The 19031-nt window shown below is 61.7% G+C and overlaps 2 protein-coding genes across 4 annotated transcripts; one reads left to right on the top strand and one right to left on the bottom strand.

Annotated features, from left to right (window-relative positions):
- Window positions 1–373: 373 nt before the first annotated feature.
- On the bottom strand, window positions 374–14600 carry POLRMT (RNA polymerase mitochondrial). The gene is made up of 21 exons (XM_030509194.1): window positions 14517–14600; window positions 14098–14193; window positions 12780–13408; window positions 12327–12457; window positions 10947–11133; window positions 10589–10738; window positions 10270–10437; window positions 9765–9935; window positions 9098–9337; window positions 8097–8876; window positions 7520–7642; window positions 5743–5865; window positions 4620–4799; window positions 4059–4145; window positions 3671–3784; window positions 3045–3094; window positions 2691–2789; window positions 2302–2374; window positions 1739–1821; window positions 1553–1623; window positions 374–946 (listed from the first exon to the last, which is right to left on the bottom strand). Exons 1-21 carry the CDS (start codon window positions 14566–14568, stop codon window positions 897–899), a joined length of 3657 nt encoding a protein of 1218 aa, XP_030365054.1. The 5' UTR covers window positions 14569–14600; the 3' UTR covers window positions 374–896.
- Window positions 14601–15136: 536 nt separating this feature from the next.
- On the top strand, window positions 15137–18695 carry FGF22 (fibroblast growth factor 22). 3 transcript variants are annotated; one of them, XM_030509206.1, is made up of 3 exons: window positions 15137–15458; window positions 17840–17943; window positions 18218–18695. In XM_030509206.1, exons 1-3 carry the CDS (start codon window positions 15215–15217, stop codon window positions 18410–18412), a joined length of 543 nt encoding a protein of 180 aa, XP_030365066.1. In that variant the 5' UTR covers window positions 15137–15214; the 3' UTR covers window positions 18413–18695. The 3 variants fall into 3 exon arrangements, with proteins under 3 accessions (XP_030365066.1, XP_030365063.1, XP_030365064.1); XM_030509203.1 differs by lacking the exon at window positions 15137–15458 and having other exon boundaries at window positions 16915–17943; XM_030509204.1 differs by lacking the exon at window positions 15137–15458 and having other exon boundaries at window positions 16915–17943; window positions 18221–18695.
- The last annotated feature ends 336 nt before the right edge of the window (window positions 18696–19031 follow it).

The following is a 19031-nucleotide window of genomic DNA, read 5'->3' on the forward strand; positions in this document are numbered from 1 at the left end:
AGAGCTTCCTCCCAGCACCATTCCCCTCGCTGGCAGCGCCGTGGCCCTGCTCCAGCGGGGAAGGAGCAGGCTGCAAAGGGGAGCCTATGGGCTGAGCTGAGAGCTGGGGCAAACATACATCCTAAACACGCAGCCCTGGGGGGAAGAGGGCTGGAAATGCAGCCCCTGCATGAGCCCTGCAGCTGCACCAGCCCGTTCTGCCTCTGTTTCTGCTACAAAAGTACTTCCAGAATGGGATACCTCTGTGAGGAACTGAAGCCCCAGCGGGCAGCAGAACAGCGGCAGGCTGGGGACATGAATCCCACATCCCCAGCACCACACCAAGCCCTGAGAGCCCAGGGCTTCAGATGCCAAGAAGGACGCAGGTCCCAGCTGGTATTTCAAAACCCATTTTATTTACAGTATCGTACACCTCCACCCCCCTGAGGCAGGGAAAACCACTGAGACCCCGGGAGCAGAAGCAAAACCCATCCCTGAAGATCAGGAGCCACAGAGGCTGCGCTGTGGGAGAGCAGGGACAGCACAGCCTGGAGAGCAGCACCCACCCCATGGACCTGAGGTCCTGCACCCTGCTGGTGGGGAGGGATGGATGGGGGTGGCACCCCAGGACGGGCACAAGCAGCAGCAGCAGCCACATTGTGCCATGGTGAGGGCTGAGGGGAGCCAGCCCCATCCACCAGCATCCACAGCAGAGGTGTGGGGAGCTGGGACATAGCGCAGACCCTGTCCCTCTGTAGCTGCTCCTCGCAGTCCCCACGTGCCCCAGCATCCGTGGGGAGCAGCACTGGGGCTGTGCTGGCAGCTGGACCCACACTCCCCATGAGATGCAGGACAGAGGAGCCCTGTGGGCCAGTGCCTACCGCAGCCTCTGAGGCAGTGCAGGGCCCTGCTGGGGCTCAGCTGAAGAAATAGGTGGAATCCATCACGTTCTTCAGGTCCAATTCACCTGGGAAGGAGGGAGAGGAGAGGTCAGAGGGGAGAGAAGCTGCCCCAGGCCCTGCTTCCTAAAACCAGCTCAGCCCCTGCTGCAGGGGGGGTGTCAAGAGGGATTTGGAGGGCTTCAGGAGCTGCCACCCCTCCTGATGTATCTGCAAGCAGCGGCCTCCTCCGCTTGGCAAAGGCACAACAAAGGTTGGCCAGATGGTCTGGCAGACGCAGGGCCCAGAGATTAGAAGAGTTAAACTAATTGCCTCAATCCCATTGCATGTGTATCATCTAGATCCTGGCAATTACCATGGCAAGGGCCTCCCTCCCATCTCCAGGCAAATGCCTCCTGCTTGGAAACAGATGGGAGAGGAACAAGATGGGGATTGGGATGAGCTGGGTCAGCCTGGGGCAAAGCCCAGGGGCTCAGCCCTGGGGAAGGCAGGGATGGCTCCCAGGGCTGCTGCAGGCTCTGCCCCATGGCTCTGCATGTCCCCCCCATCTCAGGGGACAGCTTTAGCGCCGTGTCCAGTTTCAGACACCCCATAAACTCAGTGACTTTGGGGGCCAAATCTACATCTCACTCCCCTCGTCTCCAAACCACTCCCGGTCCCATCCCTGCTCCTACCTGTCTTGGGGACATTCGACAGCTGCTCCATCAGTTTCTTCTGCCAGGGGGCTCTGGTCTCTCTGTCAGGGCTGGATGAACCAGAAGGAAAGGCAATCAGCATGGGAGCAGGATTTGGCTCTTCCAACCCATGTACAGAGCCCAGCCCTGTGCCACAGCAGCCCTGGGCAGGGGCTGCGGGAATACCTGCAGTACTTCTCCAGCATGAACTCGGACAGATCCTGTAGGATCTTCTCGCTGTGTAGAGCCACAAACTGCTGCCGACAGACCTGAGGCGGGGAGCAATGGTGAGCTGCAGGTTAACAGCTACTTCCCTCCTTCCCCTCAGTGCTTCTCAGCCAAGCCAGGGCAGAGGTGAGGGGCAGGGAGAGCAGTGGGGAAGAGTGGGAAGAGGGATGCTGCTGGACAAGGGTGAAGGGATGAGCCCTTGGGGGTGGGAAGCTGAGCCTGACCCCCATTCATCAATCTACTGCACAACAGCCCTGGCAGCACTGCAGGGACACAGCCCAGGGCAGGACAGAGGCACGGACACTGCTGGGTGCTGTGTTTAGTGCTGGTTGATGTGCAGATTCTCCCCACACACACACTCCCTGAAGGGTGGGAGGAGATGGGGCTACAGCACCAGGACATCAGCTGCAACCACCAGCAAGGTTCACCCAGGCTGGGTAAATCCATCAGCCCCTGGAGCAAAGCCCAGAGGATGGATCAGCAAGATCCCTGCTCCCGATGATCCAGGAGGACACTTTTACCTCGTTCATCACGTCCACGGTGAGCGCGTGAGTCCAGTAGCAATCATGGACCGAGACGAAGGTCAGGCCCTGCCTGGGAGGCAGCAGAAGGTGCCATAAGCAGTGCTGAGAGCCCCCTTTGTCACATCCCCTGCCCCACAGAGGCCTTTGTGCTGGGACATGAACAAGGACCACACAAGGAGGAGGGCTCCCTGCAACAGCACCTGCAGATCTTCAGCGACAGCCACCAAACCCCCCCCAAGCCCCCTTCAGCCCTTCTCTGCCAGAAAACCCAAACAGCCACAACCAGGAAAACCTCTTTCCCCCACCACAGGCCTTGTCCTGGCAATGTTCTCCCAGCAGAGAGTGATCCTGGAGCCAGGGAAGAGCCCCAGCTCCCTGCTCCCTACCTGAGGCAGTGCAGAGCTGTGAGCATCATGTGTGTGGAGTCCAGGGAGTGGATGAAGTTGGGGGGGAAGGCGTTCTTCTGCTTCACCGTGTCAGGCTTCCTGCAGCACAGAGCAGGAGAAGGGAGGAGTTGGGACGCTTCCAGGGCCAAAGATGAGACCTGGGATTGATGGGGACAGCCCTGCCGGGCCCCAGGGCCCTGCGAAAGCACAGCTCCTCAGCTGGGTTTCTGCAGCTCAGGGCTATAACAGGAGCTTTGGCACTTGCTGGCAGGTTCCACTCAAGGGAAGGCTTTGTCCCCAGAGCACAGGCTGGGGACAGCAGGGGCTCAGTCACGACCACGGGTTCATACTTACTGGTTGCTGCTGGTGCTTTTCACACTCAGGTTCTGCATGCTGCAGTTCAGCTGCAGGGAGAGAGAAAGGGGATGAGCCCTCCCTCTGCACTGCCCCACACTCCTGCAGAGGGGATTGGGCCCACCAAGAGCTGCTCTGCTCTGCAGGAAACCTCCCTGGGACCTTTCCGGGGCATCCCAGTTACCAGGCAGCCAGCAGTCCCCTCCCGAGGATGCTGCCAAGCATCCTGCACCCCTTTCCCAGCTGATTCACCCTGCGAGGGCTCCGGGAAGGGCTGCTGGAGGTGAGTGGCTGCGAGGGGAGATGTGAGTCAGAGCAGCAGCATGTGGGAGGCAAGAGCAGCGAGTCTGAATCATGAGAGCCCCGGGAAGGCTCCTGGGAGCAGGGAATGGGCCCGTGCCTCAGCTGCCTGAGTGGGACGGGAGCAGCAGCACTTCCTCATCAGCACCCACCCGCTGCAGGCTCTGCGGGGAGCGGGGAGGATGCAGGATGTGCCTGCACACACAGATCCGCCCTCATGCCGACCTGCTGGGCTCTAGCTTGCTGCTTGGAGCTTGGCTGTCCTTTCCCTGCTCCCCACCACAGCAGAGGAAGGGGTGGGTGACTCCTGCCCACCACATACTTACCACAGTGGACTTGGAGCGGTAGTAGGGCTGCACGATGGGGAGACCCAGCGGTGTGACCCACTCCACCGTCCGGCCCGACTGGGCAATGAGCTTGGCACTCTCTGTCAGCCAGTTCTGTAGCAGAAGGAAGTGGCTGGAGTCACTATGGGAGACCCCATCCCCTCCCAGCACAGGTGACCCTGGCTCTGCCTCTGCCAGTCCAGTGCTTACAGGGGAGGTTGGCTCCGTACCAGGCACAATCCCACGCCTCCAGACTGGCACAGGAGGATCCCCTTTAGGCCAGACCCAGAAGAACCATCCCTCCCCATGGAGCAACCCCTGGTCCATGTATGGGTGGGCCAGGGAAGAAGAAAAAGCAGGAAGAGGTAAGAGGCAGCAGGCACCTTACCTGGATATCTCGAGTCGCTGAGAACATCTCCTTGATGCCATTGAACACTTGCTTTACGAGGTAGTGAGACGCTTCCCACAAGTACTCCTGCACAGACCAAAGGCAAAGAGGTCAGGCACAGACAGCAAAGTGATGGGGAAGCTAAAAGAGCATCTCCCTAGTGCCTCAAAATTGCCTCCATCCAAACTGTGTTAAGCCTTGAGCTGCTGCAGGCAGCTGGCTGGGGGTTGTGCTGGAGGGAGGCTCTGATCAGCACTTCACATGGCTCCTTGTCCAAGGACAGGCTGATCCGTAACATCCCTGGATGATGTTCCAGCTCTCGCTGTCACATCTGTCCCAGGAGTGTAACATGGCAGCAGAAACACTCCCAGCACCAACCTGCCACAGCAAAGCACCCACTCAACAAGGACTCAGAGCGGGGCCACAGCACAAGAAACAGGCGTCAGGAGGAACAAGCCTCCAAGAGCTCTACAGAGACAAGGGCCACTTCCAGAGGGAAGAGCACAGGCACAGACCTTGCTGTGTATCTGAGCCCAGCCTGTCCCAGGGCAGGGGTGGTACCTCGGGGAAGTCATCGATCTCCTTGAGCCTCTTCTCCATCTGCAGGCGGCCGCCGTAGCGGGTGACCCCATAGACCACGGTCATCACCGTCTGCTTCACCACCTTGCGGCTGATGAAGCCCTGCAGCACCTGAGCGATCTTCACCCCGTGCTCAGCATCCTTCTTCCGCAACTCCTCCACCTGAGGAGGAGAGAGCCCCCGGGAAGTCAGCCCCATGGGGAGCAGTGCTGGGCCTGAGCCCCCTGCATGGCTGGGGGAGACCGGGGGAGCCACCATTCACACACACCCCCCTCCCCAAGCTGTGCACTGCTTGGGTTGAAGTGCCACCAGAAACCCTGCAGCCCATTTTCACCAGCCCTGGTTAACAGAGAGCATCTGCTGAAGGGATCAGGAGCATTTGCATCGCAGAGATAAGGCCACAGAACCTTCCACTGCTGCCTCAGCAGAGCAGTGTCACTTGGCAGCTGGGTGGTGCCGGACACCACAAGGACACAGCACCACGACTGTGGCTCAGGACTCAGGTTCTTCTGCCTCGGCCACCCCCAATGATAAGTCAGAGCAAAACATGCTCCTCCTGCCCTCTGCTGCCGGGATAAAACATGCTGAGACTGAGAAGGGAGAGCCAGGGGTTCAATGCCAGTTGAATGAGACTGGAGGATCTCAACACACAACCCAGCAGGCTCATTTCACATCATGTCTTGCCAAGAAAGCTGAAGACTCCGCAGCAGTGCCAAGGGCTGAATCTCTCCCCACTCCCTCCTACCCAGCTCAAACGAAGGAAATCCCATAACCTGTGGGCTAGCTGTGACCAGGAGATGAGGAACATCCTCTGCTCTCTTCCACTTCTCTACCCTACTTCTCATAGACTTCATTCAGGAGAAGTGAGGACCGCAGAAACCCAAGGGATGTCTCACAGCTACCTCTATGATCTCCAGCCTGATCCCTACTGCAGCTACTGCAGTGATTCCCATGTGGAGGGGGAGAGACTTTCTGCCTCTGACCCAGCTCACGCTTTCCCAGCCCTCTATACACTGGTCTTATCTCACCCTTTCTCTTTGGGACCTGAAGTGACCCTGTGCATCAGCAGCAAGTGACACCTCCCTGTGTCCCCAGCGTGTCTCACCTGCCGGGCCACCGCACTGTAGACATCCTGGGGGACACTGCACGGCATCAGATTGACCGAGATGGCACCAATAAGGTCCCGGCCAAGAGCTGCATAGTGCTGGAGCCCATTGCAAGAGCCATCCTGTGAATGGAAACAAGGTGTCAGTGTGTGGATGGAGCACAGGCAACCTCCTGAGCCAAGGGCATCGCTGTTCTCCTCCCTCTCTTGAGCCAGGTTTGCAGCTGCCAGGGCCACAGCAGTTTCCATCTTCCTTCTGGCCAGTTCCCCTGGCTGGGACTCAGCACCAACTGCTGCTGCCTGTGAGGATGGAAACCAGGAAACCCCCAGCACGCTGCCCCCTCTGTGCATTTCCAAAGACATCAGAGCTCTGTGGCAACACTGAAACGCAGGAAATGTGGAAAACAGCAGATCTGTCTGGGATGCTAGAAGAAGCCTCAAGAGCCTCAGAAAACCCAGGAGCAGAGGCAGGAGCATCCCTCAGGCACAGCTGACCACACTGCTCTGCTCTGTGGCTGATGAAAACATCCTTCTGATAGAACCCAGCCCTGACCCAAAGCTGCAGTTAGGGGCACGCTGCCCCATCCATCACAGCAGCTGCCCTGACAGTCCTGGATCCAGATGGGATAGGCAGGACCTGAACAATGGTACAGGAAGGTCCTGCTGCTCACCAAACAGCTCACAGAAGACATGCTGCTGCTTTGGACCAACCCCTGTGCCTGGTCCAGGGGAGCCGGCAGCTGCTGGCAGGATGAACCCTCCCCTCCTCTTCCCCTCCTCCCCACAGCCTGCAGTGCAGCAAGTTGCAGAGCTGAGCACTGAGTGTGCTCGGGCATTAGCCCTGCGGTGCCGCAGCAGAGGAGCTGCCTCTGCTAACCCAGCGCTGATGACTCAGGTGGAAAGAGGCTGAGGTGTCCTCCACAAGAAGTCCTTGCTTCAGTTTGATTAACACCCCCTCGGCTGCTCTCTTGATCTCTTGTTGTCATAACAATATCAGTTGAGACTGTCTCAGACATATTCCAGACCATTGCTCCTGGCAGAATACACCCCCCTTCCTCCTCTCCCTCCATACTTCGTTATGGCCATCTGATCTAATGAGATAAATGAGCAAATCTCTCCCCACGAAAACAATTCATCACTGTCTGCCATGCAGCAAGGGGATTTATCAGTGTGGACAGATAGCTGGCTGGGCAGTGGCTGCAGAGAGAGCTGCAGGGACAGGGCTGAGGGCTGGCTCCCTCCGGCCGGGAAGGACAAACACGTTCCAACGGCGCCTGCACTCATCCTGCTCAGAGCATGGACACCGAGCAGGGACATGGCACATGGTGACAGCCACGGCACTGACTCAGCTCTGTCCCCCTGCCTTCTTCAGAGGCCCACACCTCCCATCTGTAACTTCAGCCTCCGAATGGGAGCAGAGGCCCCCAAAGCCTCAGCGCAGCCCCGAGCACTTCAGGGGCAGGAGCTGCCACATCCCTCACCTCATCCCACCACCCTGCGGGGCCAGGCTGGCTCCCAGCCCTCACCCTGGGGCTGGAGAAGGTGAGACTGGCCCAGCCCTCTCCCAGGCAGGCTCTGCTCCAGCCAGAGGAAGCCAAAGCAGCACTTGCCTGGCTCACTACTGCCTGCAGCAGCAAGTTACTGGGGCTCTCCAGCCAAGCTGCCTCCAGACTGTGCTCCCACTCTTAGGAAAGCCTGGCCATGGTGTAGGGAATGCAGCACTGGAGACCTGGATGCTTCCACCCTGCCCAGGCACACAGATCTGTTGGGCTCCTACCTGGTGAACTGGGAAGTGAGAGATGTAGGCTGCTGGATCCGGGGACCTCGAGGCTTTGGCGACTTCCATACAGCATGCCAAGGCTTGCCAGGGCTCATCCGTGTTCATCCACCACTTCCTGCCCTGGGAAGAGGAAAGCACATGTTGGCAGGAGCAGGCAGTGCTCCTGTGGCACCCCAAAGCAAAGGCAGGAGCCCCTGCACTCCCAGCGCACAGTGGGCAAGGCACCTCCTCCACCATTCCTCCACTTCCCGATTATTTCCTCATGTTTCCAGGTAGAAAGGTGTTATTTAGGGAACTCTGCAACACTTTATTTCCCTTTTTCCTCTCAAAGCGTTGCCTTTCAAAATGTCTTTGTTTCAAACCCAATCTGATTTCCATTTTATTATCCTCTCTGAGAGGAATGGTTGGGTCTCCTCTGAAACTAAGGAGGACACTGATCCCTTTTTTCCTTAGCATATTTGGATCATTCCTATTTAGGCTCCAACACAGACGAACTTCCCTGCTTGTCAGTTGAAGGGGAAGCCTCCAGCCTGCCCGGGGTCCCCCCACTCCACCCCAAGAGCTCCCCACATACTGTTAGGGGGTGGTCAGCCGAGTCCAGGATCTCCTCCATGATTTCATTGGCATATTCCAGGCGCTCCTGCAAAGAATTATTCTTCTTCAGCCCCGTGAGGTTGATGAGGTGGATCTTCAGCCAGTCCAGGCCCTTGGGCCCCAGTGGTCTTCCCTCTGCAAAAAGCAGGATGGCCCGAGTGACATCGTTACCGAGGTGGTTGAAGTAAGGTGGGCAAGGGTAAGTCCTGCCTCGGAAGTCCATGTTGTGAGGAAACCAGAACACCTTGTCCCTGACATAGTTGGCGATGGAGAGCTTGTAGAGCGCATCCATGCGCAAGCTGTGCATTTCAGCTGCCTTCTTCTTGTACAGCAGCAACTCGTGCTTCTGGGCCTTGTTCAAGCTAGAGGGATTGCTGGGAGCAGCAGGAGGCATGGGGGCCTCGGAGATGGGCGGTGGGATGTCCAACTTCTCATTGCCTTTGTCGTTGAAGATGGAGATGATGATATCCAGCACTGGCTGGTTGATCTTCCAGGCGCAGTTGCCCAGCTGGTTCAGGGCATCCAGCACGGGGTGGAGGTTCACCAGAGGACACTGCTCCAGGAGCAGCTGGTGTTGCACGGCCCCGTCCACAAAGCGCATCAAGGTGGTGTCATTCAGGACAAAGGCACCAAAATTAGGGGAGGTCCAAGGCACTGGGGGGCACAGCATAGGTATGGCCGAGGAGTTAAAGGTCAGCATGGTCTCTGCAGCGTCTGACATGATCTGGGAGAAGACGGGATGGGGCTTTATGAGCCCAACCTGAAGAGAAGAATCAGAGAGGTGAAGGTCAGGGGTCTGGAAGAGCATGTGGCCAGTCAGCCACCACATAAGGAGCAGCTAAGGACACTGCATAGAACCAGGGGCTCCTCAAAGTGCCCCTGAGCAGAAAGGCAGCAGGGAGGGACAAGGGCCTTTGCAAAGGCCTGGCTCCAACGCAGAGGTGACCTGCACAGCCCCAAAGACCCCAGGATGAGGCTCACCTGCCAACTGCTGCGGAAGGAGTAGATGTGGTAGAGGGCAGGGATGAGCCTGGGCTCCAGGCGAGGGTTGAGGATGTTCCTGGGCATCTTGACAGCCTGCACCAGCAGCTCCAGCATGTGCATGCCCAGGCGCATGAGGAGCATGTACGACCAGCTGCAGCTCTTCAAGGTCAGGGAAGGCCCAAAGCCTGCTTCTGCCACCAGCTTCTCCCAGTATTCCCGTGGCAAGTACTTGGCAGGCTGGGAGGTGGAAGGAGAAAAGTGGGTCAAGAAGAGGGACCAGCAATGCTGCTCCTGAGGGGGTGCTGGATGAGATCTATGTGGCTTGGAGAAGGAGCCTCCTGCCTGTGTGTCCCTGTGAGGTCCTCCCTGACAGGGGCATTTGGGGCAGGACTGCTGATGTGGGGCTGGGGCAAGCCCAGCAGTGAGAACCTGCTGCTGCTGCACAGCCCTTCCTCTCACCAATCCCTGTGCTCACACCTCACCCCTACACCATCCCCTGCCCTGCCAAGCACTCCATGGGGTCTTACTGGTTCTGGTGGCCTCTGCAGCAGCAAGCTCCAAGAACCCAGACCCTGAGCTTGTGAGGAGGTGGACAAACTGCTTTGTCCCATCTCTGCTCTGCTGCTGCAGCCCCCAGGTCCCCTCCTGGCCCAGGCACACCTACCTGGCTGTCCTTTGCCAGCAGCTGGATGTAGTCCTCATAGACCTCCCGCAGCTTCTCCAGCTGCCCACTGTGCAGCTTTCTCTGGGTGATGTATCTGTTGTAGACTTTGGAGCCCAGCTCCTTGGCCAAGACAGCCAGGGATTCTCCTTGTGGAGAGAGGGTGTTGAGCATCTGAGAAAGGGGAAAGCAAAGAGGGTCTTAAGGAGGGAGGAAGAGAAAGATGGAGCAGGGAAACAAAGCGGGAGTTAAAGCCCCTGTGCAGGGGGCATGGGAAGATGCCCGTTCCCATGGTGCTGAGCAGATGATGAGGAAGGAAACATGGCCAGGACAGAGCAGGGGCTTCACTGGCTGCTCAGCACAGGGAGCAGAGCCTGTACCTAACAACCTGGGCAGGCTCACGTTCTGATCCTGCTGGCCCAAGCAGGACAATGGTGCTTTGCAGCAGCCCTATGGCCATCCAAGCACCCTGTTCCTGTGGCTCTGTGAGGGCAGGGCAGGGTCCTACCTCCAGCATGATGCCCACGTACTCGTCCTCTGGCAGCAGGCACAGGTAGGGGTACAGCACGTTGTACTTCGATGCCGTCTTGAGCTTGGACATGTTGTGCTTTGACTTCTGCAGGGCCTGGAGGACGGAGTCGTGCCACTGGGAGCGGAGGGTGGCCAGGAGCTTGCGCTGCACAGGAATGGGAGTAAGACTGAACTGCTGTGCTGAGAGTGTCACCAGGAAGCTGTCCCCCTCCTCAGGCCACCTCCCCCGGGTCCTGAGGGCTGGGCTGTCCCCCCTTCCCTCCAGACCCGCAGCCCCATCACTCCCTGAGCTTTACCGCTTTAAGGGCTTGTGGGGTCAGAGGTTTGCTGGACTCCACCGACTCGATGGTGATGGTGTTGTTCATCTCCAGCTCCAGCTGCTTCTGAAAGCACTCCCGCAACTCCTGCGCGGAGAAATCCAGCTTGGGGTATGGCAGCATCTTCTCCTGCAACCAGGGCGAGACAGTAAGCACCAAAAGCCAGAAGGAGAAGACGTGCTCATTCTCCCAGCTCCACTGCCAGAGGCACGTGGGACGAGGCCCCTCTGAAGGCACCTTCCTGGGACTTCTGGGACCACAGGTCTGAGGCCTCTGGTTGGCCTCAGGGGGCCTGAAGCAAGTGTCCTGCAGAGACACCCTGAGCTCTGGGGCTTACTTTGGAGTAGAAGTCCTGGAGCAGGGAAGAATTGCAGGTCTGTGAGCTGGGCGCGGGGGGCAGCTCGTAGTTGGGATGGATCATCCTGATGGCCTTCAGCACCTTCTCCTTCTCATCTTCCTCAAAGAGGCACTTTTGGAAGAGCTCATCCACGTGGAAGCCGTCGTGCTTCAGCTGCTGCATGAACCTGAGGAGGGGCAGATCAAACGGGTCTGAGCTTTCCCAGGGGACTGTGCACAGAAAGCAGCACATCACAGGGCAGGGAACAGCCAGGAGGGCTGGGGGGGCCTCCCCATGTTGGGTGCTTCCCAGCAGCTTTCCTCTGTGCCACCCTTCACACTGAGGCAGCTGCAGGAGGGTGCAGCTTCTCACACTCACTGGGAAGGCTCTGGCAGGGCTGGGGAGCAGGATGTGCCCCATGCACTTGCCTTGGGATGCCCCTTCCCTTCTCCTGCACGCTCCTCAAAGCATGCTCCATGCAGTAACCTCTGCCTGATGGAGCTGATGCCTGCCCAGCCCCAGAAGAGTGCAGGAAAAGGGGCATAACTGGGACACCCCCCCCAAGGCTGGCACCTCAGTGCTCCAGGAGCACCACTGCAGGGCAGGCCGGCAGCGGGATGTTGTCCCGCAGGAACGTGGGAGCTCTCCCTGCTCCCCACACAGCCAGGAGCCAGCTCTTGGAGCTGCTGGGGTGGGAGCTGCACACAGCCTGTCCCCACAAGGTCACCAGCCTCAGGTTACAGCAACCAACCATCCACCCTCCAGCCCACACCACTGCTGAGCTGTCACCTCCAGGCTCCGTGGGGAGGCTGAGCAGGAAGATGCAGGTTCCTTCACCCTCAAAGAGCACTCAAGGCTCCCCCCTCCAGCCCCAGCCAGCAGGAGGGAGCGGCTGGAAGCTCCTTTCCCTGCAGCCCCCATGGGGCAGAATTCCCTCATGCACCATCTCCCACTGCCCAGCCCCACAGCGGATGCTGCGGGATCACATCCTCCTGGATCCGAGATGCAGCAGAGCCCAGAGCCCCACCTGCCGACTGGCCCAATCGGTGCTGGGTGACACTGGAGGGAGGACAGTGACAGTGGCACCAGCCAGACCCCCATCAGCAACGGGCAGGAGGGAGCCCCAGTAGTGCTGGGAAGGCGTTAGGAGCCCAAGAGGTGACAAGAGCAGCCTGAGATGCTGTGACTCCTGCTGCATCTCAGGATGGTTGGGAGCAGGCAGGAGCTTTGGTGAGGAGCAGCTCTGCACCTCTGCAGAGCCGCTACCCCACAGCAGCTGAGGTAGAACAAGCACCATCCCCGCATGGAGACCCCCCATGGGAGCAGAGCAGCAGCCCCCATCTCCCAGCACCCCAGGAGAAGAAAGCAGACCCACGGTACCTCCAGATGGCTTTGGTGGAGAAGGGGTTCCGGCCCATGCACTCCAGCGCTGCCGCGTAGGAATCCAGGTTGGGCCGGAGCCCAGCGCGTTCCAGCATGGAAAACAGGCGGTTGATGCGCTGCAGGCGGCCCTGTGGAGGAGAAGGGAATGGGGCTGTGGACACAGGCACCAGCAGCCCCAAATCCCAGCTTCACACCCCTCTGCTCCTGTTCCAATTCAGCCCCATCTATCCTGTCCCATCCCTTTCTTCCCTTCGAAGCCACCTCACAGGGATCAGTGGCCTCACACCAGCTCCATCCCTCTCAGCAGAAGCTTGAGACACTTGCAGAAGGCAGATGTGCCCCAGATCAAACTGTGACCACTGCTTCTACAAGCACGAGGCTCTTCCTCCTTAGCCCTCTCCCCTCCAGACACCCAGAGACCCAACCATGGCAGAGCCCGCGGGTCGGTACCTTTCTTGCCCAGCTCCGCATCACGACGTTGTATGCACTGACGTTCAAGAGCTTTCTCTTTGCAGGGGACCTGTGGTACATGAGAAGGAACCTCTCGGCTTCCTCTGGCTGCTGCAGGAACAGGAAACACTCGAGGTTGGACTGGACGGTCTGCTGCAGGATCTTGAACTGGCTGCTCTCCTTGTCATCCAGCACCCTCCGCCTCGGCACCTTCACACCCGCCTTCACTGCTGCCACCGTGGGCTTCCCATGGACGCCGTGAGAGCCAGCGTGGCTCTGGCTCCAGGCTGCAACCACTTTAGTCTTCGGCGTCTTGAGGCTTTTCTTGTCTTTAGCTTTGCCTTTCACCTTGTCCTTTGCTTTGTCCTCGACCTCAGCCTCCAGAGCCAGCTCGGAGGCAGCGATGGGTGATGTCTGCCCCATCTTCAGCTTCTGGATGTGCATCTCCTCCTTCAACTTCTGAACCCAGCTGCTGGGCCTGGCCGGGCTCTCCCCTTCTTCCCTGCGAGCCACCACCTTCTGCAGCGGGTCCTGGTACTTCTCATTGCCCACTGGGGCCAGCTCCACTTTGTTGACCGTCACCTCTGGGACATTGGTGGCTTGGAGCTGCTTCACTCGAGCTTTCAGCACTGCCAGGAAACACAGAGAGGGGGAATAGTGGAGTGATGCAAACCCTGAGCACAGGCTGGGTCCTGGCACCCTATGCAATAGTGTTGGGGTGTCCCTGGGGTCACATTCCCTCCCCAATAGATTAGGGCCAGGGGTGACGGGCGTCCTTGTCCCTGTTCTCTACCCCAGAGCCTTGCTCTGGGAGCACCCAGGAACATGCTCAGGAGAAGAGGCTCCACACCAGGACTTCTCCTCTCCTGGGCCAGCTGCTTGGACCACTCTGTTCTTAGGATCCATCCCGGGGAACCCAACAACGTCACTGCAAGGGACAAGACACCAGCTCACACTTGTCTAACCCACTGGCCGGTCACCTCCCTGGGCCTCCCTCCATGGATCTCACACCCGCAGCCCACCAGGGCAGAGACCCAAAGGCAGAGCATGTTGCGGGTCAGTCTGCAGGGTCCTTGTACACCCTGGAGGGACTCTTCTATGGTCTCTGAAGACCAACCTTGTGTTTTACAGCAACTCAACACTTCCTTGGGGTAGGATGGGCCTCTAAGTCCCTAACAACAGGACAGAACTTGCCCAGGGAAACCAGGAAGCCCATGGGAAGCCCCACATCCTTCCTCAGGCTATTTGCACTCCCAGCTATGTTCTACACAGAATGGGGAGACTCTGGGACCCCCCCAGGATGCTGCGGCTCTCCCACCTTCCAGCAGCTCCGTCCTCTCGCAGGTGGCATTTCTCTTCGCCTTCTCCTTGGCGCTGGCAGATGAGTAACTCCGGAGGATGCTCCATGGGATCCCTGCGGCGGGAAAACACCAACACCCGGAGCTCAGAGGCGGCTTCACCCATAACAGCACCCACTGCCCCACACCACGGCTGGCGGCAGGAACCTCCTGCCCTTAACCTCTTGGGGTGGGGGGGGAACATGACCCCAGGGACACCCCAAACCCCAACACGGGGTGCCAGGACCCACCACCCCAGCGCTGGGACAGGAGACATCCCCCCCCCCTCCCCCCCCGCCACCCTTATTACAGTGACACCCCCCCCAGCCCGCAGCGGAGGGCTCCGTGCTGGGGTCAGCCCTGCGGGACCCCCCCCCCGGGCCCCGGCCCCGCCGCTCACCGGCGCCCCGCAGGCGGCCCGGGCCCGGCAGCACCGCCCGCAGCAGGGACATGCCGAGCCGCGCTACGCCGCCATGCTCCGCGCTCCGCGCAGGGGCCGCGCCAGGCACACCGGGAGCCGTAGTTCTTGCGCCGAAGGACTACAACTCCCATGGTGCAGCGCGGCCGCGCAACGAGCTCCCCCCCCTGGCGGCCAGCGGAGGCCTCGACGGGACGGGATGAGATGGGGTGAGACGGGACGGGAGCGGAGCCCCGCGGTGACGGCGCTGGGACACGGCGCTTCCCCGCACCCCAACCGGCCCCGAGCTCGCCGCCTCAAGCGGACACCACCCCCAGGCCCGCAACTCGCGACTCTCCCCCCGCCCTGCCCGAGGAGCCCGGCCCGACCCGGCCCGCCCGCCTCAGGAGCCGGTGGGGACCGGAGCACGCAGCAACCCCCGCCCCAGCGCCCCGCAACCGCTGTGGGTGGCCAGGGCCGGGGCTACAAGGCAGCCGTCGGGGCGCCGGGTGATGAATGGGAGCCCCCGCCCTTCGCCCCCACCTCTCGGCCCCGCCCCGCGCCATTGGCCCCCGCCCCGGCTCGCTCTGCTCCGCGCTCGGGCCGCCCGCGCCGTCGGGGCCGGTCGCCGCCGCGGCCGTGGCCATGGCCGCCCGCCCGCCGCCCCGCCGAGCCCCGCCGTCCGCCCGCCGCCCGCCGCCATGAGGCGCGGGGGCCCCGCCGCCCTCGCCGCCTGCCTCGCCGGGGCGTTCGCCGTGCTGGCGGGGCCGGGGCCGGGGTCGGGGCCGGGCAGCACCGCCTGGGGCGGCCGGCGGCCCCCCCGCAGCTACGGCCACTTGGAGGGCGACGTGCGCTGGCGGCGGCTCTTCTCCGCCACCCGCTTCTTCCTGCGCATCGACGGCAGCGGCGGCGTGGAGGGGACGCGCTGGAAGGAGCGGCCGGGCAGTGAGTGGAGCCGGGGCCGGGGCCGGGGAGAGCCGGGGCGGGGTCCCGCCGCCCTCCCACCGGAGGCCAGAGCCCAGTACCGGGGGGCTGCGGCAGAGGCAGGCGGGGCCGGGGCCGGGGCCGGGGCCGGGCGCGGACGGGGCAGGGGCTGGACGGGGGCGCCTGGGACGGCGACGGGGCCCCAGCAAAAGCGGCCGTGCGTCCCCGCTGTCCGTCCGCGCTGTCTGTCCCCGCGACCCGCCGGGACACGATCGACTCCTGCTGCCGTCGCCCCCGGGAGCCCCTTTCCCGGAGTTCGGCTGCCGCCCCGCGTTGTTGGGGCAACGAGAAATGCAGGGAGGGGACGAGAGGGAGGTCCCCGGGCGGCGCGGTCGGGGAGGGAGTCCCCTGCCCTGCGGCACAGACCGAGGGGTCTGGTCATTCCCTGTAATCGCTCTGGGGAGGATAAAGGCTGAGGAGGAGGAGGAGGGATGAAGGAGGATGTTGGTCCCAGCACTGAGCATCCATGAGGGTGGTTTTGGGGAGCGGAGCTGCCCCATCGAGGGGACCACAGAGCATCCGCTGCCCGAAGGGTTCCGGGTGGGCAGAGCCGGCAGCCCCGGCCATGGCACAGGGGCACAGCACCCACCGTGCCGTGGGGTCACTTGCTGCAGCCTCCCCAGGGTCTGGTCCTGCCGAGGGGCCCGGGGGGGCTCACGGGGACGGACAGCACATCCCGGGGGGGACGGAGGGAGCAAAGGCTGCAGGATGTCGGCGTTGCCCAGACGGAGCCTGGGAACAAGCCGGCAGGATTAGGCCTTCCCCTGGGGCTGGGGCTGGGGCTGCTCCACCCCGCAGCCCTCGGGAGCGGCCGCGTGTACCGGTGGGGGGAGGCTGATCCCGGGGTCGGGACCCTGCCCCGGCTCCGTGACCGCCTGCTCCCACCGGGGCCCCTCCATGGCGACAGCGCCGTGGGTCCCGAGGGGATGTGGCACCTGCAGCGAGCGCCAGGGCTGCCAGCCGAGCCTCAGCACCCGTGATGTCAGCCCGGTTTGGGTGCTGGGTCCTGGTCCCCAGTGAGGGAGTGGGCACCAGGCTGACAGGGGGGTGCTGGAGGGGGGTGATGGTGTCCGAGTGTCCCGGGGGGCCCTGGCAGGGCGTTGGGATGTGGGGCAAGAATGATGATGAGGATGGGAGCAGCATCCCCCAGCCCATGTGCCGGTGGCAGCGGGGGCCGCCCTGTCACCCATCCAGCGCAGGATGAGGGAGCCCTGGCTCAGGGAACCCTCCTGCGGTGCCGGAGGCTGTTGGGAGCCCCAGCCGGGAGCGCTGCCAGCACGAATCACCCCAACACGTTCCTTTGCCATGTGGCAACGGGGCCTGGCAGGAGGAGCGGCCCCGGGTGCTCGTATGGGGCTTGCTCTGGTTATTGCTTGGGCTGGGCTCTGCTCCTCAGCCCTCACCACGGCTGCAGTGGGGCTCTGTGTCCGCTGGGGCTGGAGGGGTGAGACTGGGAGCACTGGGAGCTGCTGCCCGGTGCCTCCAGAACCAGGCACTGGGAAGCAAAGCGCCGGGGGGTATTTTTAGAACAGCACAAGTCCTTTGTTATAAATAGCACCTCCAGACGGTGATCGGGTGGGATGGAGTCACAGGCACTTGCTCAGCCCTTCCCCATGGCTGCAGCTTGGCAACGGCTTCACTGGGCCCTGAAGGGTCCTGGTGGGTGCTGGGGGGTCGTTGCCTGCTGAAAGCCGCCCCCCCCCGAGGGGCTGCAGCCCCTGCGATGTGTCTCATCCTTCTGGCCCGGGCAGCGGTGCCCATGGGCTGCACCTCGCACCCTGCCTGTGTCTCTGCCCGCTGGAGCTCTGTTCTCCCCTTCCCACCGCAGCGTGTGCCCCGGTGGGCAGCAGGGCAGGATGCGGTGCAGGAACCCAAAGGCCCTGCCGATGCTCTGGGTGTTTCCCATGTCGGAGCTGCTGGTCCGACCGCATGCCTTTCCCATTAGCGGCTGTGTCGGGCGCACACCAGTGCAGCCACGGCCCGACTACAGCCACCTCCCGGGCTCATCTCCATGTCGTGCAGCACCATCGCATCCGTCCTGCCCACAGTGCCCAGTGCAGGGCTGTGTATCCGCACTTGTGCCACCGGCATCCACGGGCAGCACCATCCCAGCCCCATAGTGCTGCTGGGAACCGGCTGGGCTCTGGGGAGGAGAGGAGTAAAGATCAACTCCTCCCTGGATCAGAGGTTCCCGCTCCCGGCTGAGCCGTCATTCCCACTGTCTGGCGAGGGTCAGCGGCCCCGTCCATCCAGGGGACACTTTGTGGCCACAGACCCTGCACTGGGGAGCTCCCTGGTCCTTCCCCGGCTCACGGCCGCGCTTCCCTGTCCCTATCCCACAGGCATCGTCGAGATCCGGTCGGTGCGTGTCGGCGTCGTGGCCATCCGTGCGGTGCACACCGGCTTCTACCTGGCCATGAACAAGCAGGGCAGGCTCTACGGGTCGGTAGGTCGGACGCTGCCTCCCCGGATCGGGGTCGGAGGCGCAGGGCAGAGCTGGAACAGGGAGTCCCAAACCCTCCGGGACCGGTGCTCAGGAGCAGGCTCTTGGTTTCCCATGTGCTGCCCCACTCCCCAGCAGGGGCTGCACCCACAGAGCCACCTCTGGGCACCGGGGAGGTGCTGGGGTCCTGCCCTGCCCCTGGGTTCCATCCCACCGGAGCAGGGTGATGATGGGCCCCGAGCGCAGCCGCCTCTCACTCCCTTCCCTCTCCTGCCAGAAGGAATTCAGCCCTAACTGCAAGTTCATGGAGCGCATCGAGGAGAACGGCTACAACACCTACGCGGCGCTGCGCTGGCGGCACCGGGGCCGCCCCATGTTCCTCTCGCTCAATAGCAAGGGCAGGCCACAGCGAGGGGGCAAGACGCGCCGGCAGCACCTCTCCACACACTTCCTGCCCATGCTCGTCAGCTGAGCCTGTCCCGGGGGAGAAAACGGGGGGGGAAAGGGTTATTTTATTTATGTACAGATCTATTTTTGTGCTATTTATTGGTTTGGTTTGGAAGGATGTGGAAGGAAGATGCTCCAGATGCAGCCGTGCAGGGATGCGGCTTTTCCCCACCATCACACCGGCCGCCTGGTCCAGGCACGCCAGCTCTGCCACTGGTGTGTCTGCAGGGGCTGGGATGTGTTGGTGGGTTGCATTTGTCTCCTGTCCCAGCACTGGTGGCAATTAAAGCTGTGTTCATGGCACGGAACGGGGAGTGAGTGTTGGCGCTGTGATGGTGGGTTTGGTTCCCCTGGGGTTGTGGCTGCATCCCCCAGCAGCATCCCTGCTGCTGCCCAGCTGGACCCAGCCTCAAACCTCACCCACAGGAAACCCCAGCGATGGGTGTTCGGTGGGACAAGGGATGGAGCAATAAAAGAGCCTGGACCCTGCGCTCACACTGCAGGGAAGCACTTGATGCGTTACGAGCAGTGCAGCCACTCCGAGTGGGAGCATCCCCTGGGAGGTGCCAGGCTCAGTGCAGGGGGATGCGGTCCCAGGGACCCAAAGGGACAAGGCAAAGAGGGACAAGAGGGTCACGGCTGCT

This window comes from Strigops habroptila, chromosome 20 (assembly GCF_004027225.2).
Source record: "Strigops habroptila isolate Jane chromosome 20, bStrHab1.2.pri, whole genome shotgun sequence".
Classification (NCBI taxonomy): domain Eukaryota; kingdom Metazoa; phylum Chordata; class Aves; order Psittaciformes; family Psittacidae; genus Strigops; species Strigops habroptila.

Excerpts from the sequence above, each read along its gene's own strand:
- POLRMT (XM_030509194.1), bottom strand. The coding sequence starts at position 14,568 with ATGTCCCTGCTGCGGGCGGTGCTGCCGGGCCCGGGCCGCCTGCGGGGC. Across the intron at positions 12,458-12,779 it reads TGCGGAGCTGGGCAAGAAAG|GGCCGCCTGCAGCGCATCAA; the intron begins GTACCGACCCGC and ends TCTCCTCCACAG. Across the intron at positions 4,146-4,619 it reads AGATCGATGACTTCCCCGAG|GAGTACTTGTGGGAAGCGTC; the intron begins GTACCACCCCTG and ends TGGTCTGTGCAG.
- FGF22 (XM_030509203.1), top strand. The coding sequence starts at position 17,509 with ATGTCGTGCAGCACCATCGCATCCGTCCTGCCCACAGTGCCCAGTGCA. Across the intron at positions 17,944-18,217 it reads AGGGCAGGCTCTACGGGTCG|AAGGAATTCAGCCCTAACTG; the intron begins GTAGGTCGGACG and ends CTCTCCTGCCAG.